The 7,790-nt window shown below is 39.0% G+C and overlaps 1 protein-coding gene across 1 annotated transcript in view; it reads right to left on the reverse strand.

The window, feature by feature from the left end:
• The window catches only part of LOC138864101 (proteoglycan 4-like), a 10,423-nt gene extending 9,466 nt beyond the window's left edge, over positions 1-957 (reverse strand). Inside the window, exons 1-2 of the mRNA XM_070130136.1 lie at positions 930-957; positions 521-579 (exon numbers count right to left, since the gene is read on the reverse strand). Coding sequence (XP_069986237.1) covers positions 521-579; positions 930-957 — 87 coding nt within the window. The remainder of the gene's footprint in view (positions 1-520; positions 580-929) is intronic.
• Positions 958-7,790: the final 6,833 nt, after the last annotated feature.

Genomic DNA, 7,790 nt, shown 5'->3' on the forward strand with positions numbered 1-7,790 from the left:
TCATATGTGTCAATAATCTTCATAAATCGTTCGGCTGGTTTTTGTGTGAACTGGGAATACATTCTGCTAATCACTTCGCGTGGTAATCTTATACGACGCATTTGAAGCCATCACATTTTTAATCCATTTTTCATACAACTTTCAAATGGCTTCATGTAAGTAAGCATCATCCCGCTAAGCGTATACTTTATACTTATAATCTAGCGAAGAGTGTTTGGGACACGTCGCCACAAACGAGGAAGGAGTGGAAACGCGTATAAACTTCACGAACAGAATCACTACGCACGGGCCTGGCGGAGAGTCCATTGACCCTCCCGAACTCTTTGTTGTTATCGCCGTATCCGCTCCTTTACCCTATTTCACTCTTGTGTGCGTGTGTTTGTTTACAAATAGAGGGGAGAGGATGTGACTCGGGCCTTGGATACTGCGCGGTACGTATTTGTAGTAAGGGAGGGGCTTACAACGTCAGCGATAGCAGTACAGGTAAGAATGTTTATGTTTATAGTGAGGGAAGGTTTACTGCGTCGTCGATAGCGGTACAGGCAAGGCAGTTCATATCAGGGGGCCACGGGGTACTTTCTGAGGGGTCATGGGGCAGTGTGAAAATTATGACGTCAAATTAAACTGTGCCTCCACATGATCACATACATGTCAATAATTCGGAATCTTTACTTAGGGCGTTCTTGTCCTATAGCTACTAACACCATTACACTATTCATAACTAGTAATAACTAAATATGAAAAGATGACAGTCACTGAGGGAGCCATAAAAATTATTTATATGTAACTCGTGGTCACATAATTAAATAAGGTTAGGAACCACTGGTTTACATAAACAGTTTTTTCGATATTTTCTCAAGATTTTGAAGTGTGATACGCCAAAGGGTTAATAATTGACAAAATAGATTTTACGACTAGGATGCAGTTACCGAAATAGAATGCTCGCCCCATAACCATAGCGATTTTGTTCGAAAAGTAAATGGAAAGAGTAGACTTCCGGATGGATTTTAGTCATAGGAGATTGCCAGTCATATGACACCAACACATCGATAATGAACTAGAGGGAAAAGAATGTAGGAAGTGCATAATAGAATCAAGTTACATAGTCGGCATGTTTGATAGTCAATTATTTTTTATAAATGTAACATGTAATGATAATGAAGATATCATAGAACTGTATTTGCTTTATAACCATTACCGCCATCATAAACAGCGTGCAAATTAAATGAGATGTAATGTTCAATATAAATAAAATCATATCGACAAACCTTACGATTTTCGAAATAAATCAAATATACAAATTATTTTTGTCCTTATGCAAATTATTCCTTTAATTCAGTCTTTCAAAACAACAATGGATGATATATTTATCGTGAAATAAAACTTTATTTTGGGATTTAGCCTTAAGAATATATATATATATATATATATATATATATATATATATATATATATATATATATATATATATATATATATGTATGTATGCATGTATATATCTATTATATCTATATCTATCTATCTATCTATCTATCTGTCTATCTATCTATCTATCTATCTCTCTATCTATCTATCTATCTCTCTATCTATCTATCTATCTATCTATCTATCTATCTATCTATCTATCTATCTATCTATCTATCTATCTATCTATCTATCTATCTATCTATCTATCTATTTATCTATCTATCTATATATGTATATATATATATATTATATTATATTATATAATTCTGTCTACTTATCATAAATTACCTAAAAATAACACCAGCAACAATAGAACCGCCAAAGTTACTACCAGCATGTCACCACAACCACTACACCCCCCCCTCCTCCCATCCCCCCTCAACAGGTAGCCTAGTAAGCCTGGTGTAGTGTATAAAAGAATCATTATTTGGCGTAAGCTGTGAAGTGACCAAACCTCCCGCTGTTTTGGTCGACCCAGACGCTCAGGAACGTACTGTGCTGTGATGTACGAATTGCTTTGTTTTACTATACCGTTTGAATGGGTTTTTTAGTGTTGGTTTCATGGGGTTTACTTCGTTTTTGTGAGGAGAAGCGAGGACTGTGCTTTAATATCAAAATCTGTATATAAGTAGGATTGAAATATGATGATAAAGTACAGGAAATCATTACATTTTTGGTTACAAAATTCCATCTGATTCTTTTTTATAACTTATAATTACGTTTTATTTACACATATTATGTGTATAGTTTATCTGTATATGTAAATAAGCAGGTTTGAAATATGATAATTAAGTACAGGAAATTATCACATTTTTGCTTACAAAATTCCATCTGATTTGATCTTTTTTTCTCTCTTCCTTGTAATTACGTTTTATTTATATACACGATATTCCCTTTCGCTTTCTCGCGTCGCCTGCACGAACGAAAGCGATGCTCCAGATGGGTGTATTAACACGTCTCGGGAACAACACCGGATACACAGCTAATGAAAGATGATTAGGGTATACCGCGTGTGATGTATCCCCGTCGAGGGCTTCATGCCAAGTCAATTTGCAGTAACTGTCAGGGGGCGAAAGTAACGATGGGTATTGACAGCTTGACCGATAGTTATGAGGCAACCGCTGGCGTAGGCTGGCCTTGCTCGGTATAGGCTGACCATGCTAACGCGCTGGGCATTGTGAGGCGGTGGGCATGCTGGCGGACTGGATATGCCAGGTACTCAGAATAGGACTCCCAAATGGGCATACTGTGTCACGTGCTGAGAGGTCATGCTAAGCTGAAAATGGGAGCCAATTTGAGCGAGCCGCGCCCCGAAAATAGTACAGGCCGAAGTAGAATCTCATTGACGTTACTTCGGAGTTATAGTTTTGTTACATGTAATTAATGTTAAATGTAACTCGAGGTAGAATAGCATACAATAAGTATATCATTTTTCTCATTCCTCTGATACGCTTAACACAAGATGAAAATAGTTACTTAAGCACAGGCCTGCTTCGACGCCCCTCCGTCGACGCGCTCTAGGTGGGTAGGCCTACGCAGTGACCGCTCATCATATGCTAGTATGACGAGCAGGCCCTCAGTATGACCGCCTCGTAAACTATTTAGGAAGAGGCGTCATGGTGACCGACTGAAAGCCCGCGGAGGGAGTCCGGCGATATGAAATATTCTTCCTATTTTCACTCCTGGAATGCATTTCGTGCTGTGAATTATCTCTATAGCGTAACTTATGGCTAAGCCAGCTACAATACTATCGGCTGATGTGATAGATGGCTATTCCGGTGTTCGATCAAGACTCTCTCCAATATCAGTGAATAGTATGGGATTAATAAAGAAGAACTGGAGGAACCACACCAAAATTTCATTTTTTTCCTTTCAAGCACCAAAGACCGCGTTAATAGGAAAATAAACTGGTCACCATCCTGTACCGGGCGTATATGCTCCATTCAGAAAGTCAGCGAGCGTAACTGCGTCTCTTTTCCAAAGCCATTCGTGATTAACATACGCACGCACGCACGCGCGCATTTAGGGCTGGGCCAGGTCGGTAACCATAGTTGGGGGCGACGACTCGCGCTTGGCCAGAGTTGTCCGGGACGCCGCGCTGAAAGGACGTCCCCTGACCCCGCTCGTGACTCCCACTTGTCACGCCGCCGTTACCTGAGGCTCTGCGCTGCCGTGGACGCCCGCTGGTGTTGTCCCTCTTGAAAGCGGATCTGCATCGGCGCTGCGCTCTTACCTCGCCTCCTTGTGGATTTTTGGAAACAGTGACAGTCCGTGCTGTGCCGAGTGGTTGTTGAGCGTCAGTGAAAAAAATCGCGAAACATGGGTGAGATGTGCGTGGATGACATCGTCAGGGACCAAGTGATGGCTCTGCCGAGTGTTCTCAACTACAGGATCTGGTCTTCAGGGCCAAGGAGTGCGCCCCCCGGCCTGCCCGTCAGGCGACCCCAGGCGAGCAGGTTGAGGAAGAACTTGTTCGGCCCCGTCGACCACAGCGAGAACTTGAGATTCGTGCGCGAGGAACTCGAGAAGATCGCCAAGGAGGACTCCGACCGCTGGAACTTCGACTTCAAGACGGAGCAGCCCAAGGAAGGACGCTATGAGTGGGTGGCCGTTGGGGAAGGTGCCGCGAAGAAGAGTCCGGCGCCGCAGCTCACCTGCCTCACTGCTAACAACGTCAACGTCAAGTCCGTGAAGAGGCTGAGTGCGAGTCCGCCCGCCAAGATGCGACAGAGACTCTGCACAGATTACTTCAGACTCAACAAGGCGACGACGACGACGAAGGCCAAGGCCAAGAGCGAGCGCAAGACCGAGAGGGAGATCGCCCCCTCGAGAACGCCGGAAAAAAGAACCGCAGTGGCAATCAGATAAAAAAGGAAAAAGTATATATTTATATAAGTTATTTCTAGTGTTATTGGAAACACCAAACGGAAGGAGAATTACAAGAAAAAAAAACAAAGCAATGCCGTTTTTTTACACATTGCTTATCAGGATTCGTAATGGTGTTCCCAAGAACAGTAAAAATGAAAGCTTTAATTCCACAAAACATGAATGTATAAAAAAAACGAAAAAAATAGACACCAAGTGCTTTATCAAGTGATATTAGATAAATAAACCGCAACAGAAATGAAAACCTCGACGCATAACTACACGACAACAGGAATATAAAACGACGTCTCTGGATTACAATAGACACCCCTTCATTCGCGAACTTCAGAAAACGAGAAACTCCACAAGACACGAAGAGAAAAAAATGATCATAACTTCTGTAAACTTCATATTCTGGTGACCTTTTTTTTTTTGGTTACTGAAGCCAAGCGACTCCACAGTTGATCTCAATTCATATTGTCGAAAAATTGTGAATACAAATATTTATAGATGTTTATTTATTGTACATACAACTAAATTGTTATGTATAAAATGTTTTGAATATATCTATTCGAAAGTATTCTTATATATTATTTTCCCTAATAGTAAAAATGCTGATGCTGATAATGATTGATGATGATGATATCCTAATATTATAAGTAACATTATAAGTAATATAATGATGATGATGATATAAGTAACAATAATAAGTAATATTAATAATAAGATATCCCAAATGTATGGAAAATTCTGTAAATATCTTCATATTACAGATACGATAATGAAAAAGTATTCAATGATTTATAAATGAAATGTCAAAAAAAATTAAAGTCTTTTCCATATGTACATAATATCGTAGTAAAAATAATCAACCAAATTATATCAATAGAAATATAAGAAATATGTTTTCTTTTAACAAAAAAATTGGAAATGAATGGAAAAAAAGAAAGAAAAGAGTATTGAAGTGGAAGATAAAAAAACATGATTTTTAATTCATTTTTCTTTATTATTATTTTATTGTCTTCGCAAAAATGAGAAACACACTATAAAGAAAAAGTGAATACCTAAAACAACTGATAAAATATAAAATACACTTTTGGATTACATTAACTTCAAAATGTATATTTAAGAAAGTACAAAGAAACAAAAAGTAATAGACAGTAAATAATAAATGTAAGTAAATGAATATGATGAATACATGATACGATTACTTATGATTTTTCGTCTAAATTCTTGTATGTGTGGTCGAGAAAGAAAAATTAGCCAAAGAGATAATCAAAATCCAAAAAAAAAAAAAAAAAAAAAAAACTAGCATATACGATACTCTTACTTTAGAAAGATGAATACAAAGAAATACATTACAAAGATAAATCACACAAAGTTAAAGAAATTAAAATTAAATTATACTGAATAAAAAAAAGGATAGAAAAGAAATATAATGTATACAAACAAATGAGAACCGAAGAAAAGGATAAAAATAACAAACAAAAACAGACAAAAATTCATTAAAAAAACAAGGATAGAAAAGAAAGCAAGCAAAACAACAAAAAACAAACAAAAAAACACACACACAAATGAAAGCCAAGGAAAGATGAACAAACAAACAAACATACAAACACAGGAAAATCCACAACTTAAGAGACAACAAAGAAACAAACAACCCAGCCAGGGCGGCTCGGGGGTCAAGTGTCAGCAGAGAGAGAGGGACTAGACTCACCCTCCGATAAATCTGGTTCTATAAAAAGGGTGAGAGGGAGGGAGTGTGTTAAATGGGGTCACGCTAGGCCTACTGTTGCTCCGGCCGGGTTGGGAGAGGGGAAGGGTTGTGAGGGAGGGATGAGGGGAAGGGTTGTGAGGGAGGGATGAGGGGAAGGGTTGTGAGGGTGTGAAGAGGGGAAGGGTTGTGAGGGAGGGATGAGGGGAAGGGTTGTGAGGGAGGGATGAGGGGAAGGGTTGTGAGGGTGTGAAGAGGGGAAGGGTTGACTTCTTTTCTTTTTCTTTCTCTCTCTGTGGTTTGTGTCTGTGTGTGTTCTGTCTCTGTCTTTGGCTTTGTCTGTTTCTGTCTGTCTGTCTGCTTGTCTGTCTGTCTCTGTCTGTCTGTCTGTCTGTCTGTCTGTCTGTCTGTCTCTGTCTGTCTGTCTGTCTCTGTCTGTCTCTGTCTGTCTGTCTGTCTGTCTCTCTCTCTGTCTCTCTCTCTCTCTCTCTCTCTCTCTCTCTCTCTCTCTCTCTCTGTCTCTCTTTCTCTCTCTCTCTCTCTCTCTCTCTCTCTCTCTCTCTCTCTCTCTCTTTCTTTCTTTCTTTCTCTCTCTCTCTCTCTTTCTCTCTTCTCTCTTCTCTCTCTCTCTCTCTCTCTCTCTCTCTCTCTCTCTCTATATATATATATATATATATATATATATATATATATATATATATATATATATATATATATAGATAGATAGATAGATAGATAGATATAGATATAGATAGATAGATTTATATATACAAATTGTATGATATATATGCATATACATATATGAATATGCACACACACACACACACACACATACACACACACACACACACACACACACACACACACACACACACACACACACACACACACACACACACACACACACACACACATATATATATATATATATATATATATATATATATATATATATATATATATATATTATATATATGTATGTATATATATATATATATATATATATATATATATATATATATATATATATATATATATATATATATATACGTACATTTGTGATTCTCACTTATCCCTTTTTATTCGTCAACCTCCTCTCCACACTCCTCCACCCTCTTCCCCCCCACTCCCACGCCCGCACTTTCCTCTCCACCCCACCCCCTCCCCACGCCCGCACTTCCCATCCCGCGCCCGCACAACAGTCCACGCCCACAAACACGTCACGCTGAACGACCCCCCTTGGGTTTCCGCCCTCCACTCCACCTGTCCCTCTCCCTTTCCCTTTCCCTCGCCCTTAGCCCTGTTCAGCAGCCCTTAATCTCTTTTCCCTTGAAAGGTAGGTTAGCCTCCTATTCTTCTTCCTAATTTTGTCCTTCTTCTAAAATTCTTTATGTCTCTTTTCATGTTATTTCTTTTATTTTTCCCTTAGCCTGGTTCAACCCTCCCCCCCCCTCGCCTTAATTTCTTCCTTACGAGTTAGGTTAGCTCTCTTTTATTCCTTCTTCCTTCCTTCTTAAAATCTGTACTTCTCTCTTTTCTTCCTTCTTCCCCTTAGAATCCGTACTTCTCTCTGTTCTTCCTTATTCTCTCCTTCTTAAAATCCGCAATTCTCTCTTTTTTTCCTTATTCCCTCCTTAAAATTCGCACTTCTCTCTTTTCTCCCTTATTCCCTCCTTCTTAAAATCCGTATTTCTCTCTTTTCTTCCTTCTTCCCCTTAAAATCCGTACTTCTCTCTTTTCTCCC

The sequence above is a fragment of the Penaeus vannamei genome, chromosome 15 (assembly GCF_042767895.1).
Source record: "Penaeus vannamei isolate JL-2024 chromosome 15, ASM4276789v1, whole genome shotgun sequence".
In the NCBI taxonomy this organism is placed as follows: domain Eukaryota; kingdom Metazoa; phylum Arthropoda; class Malacostraca; order Decapoda; family Penaeidae; genus Penaeus; species Penaeus vannamei.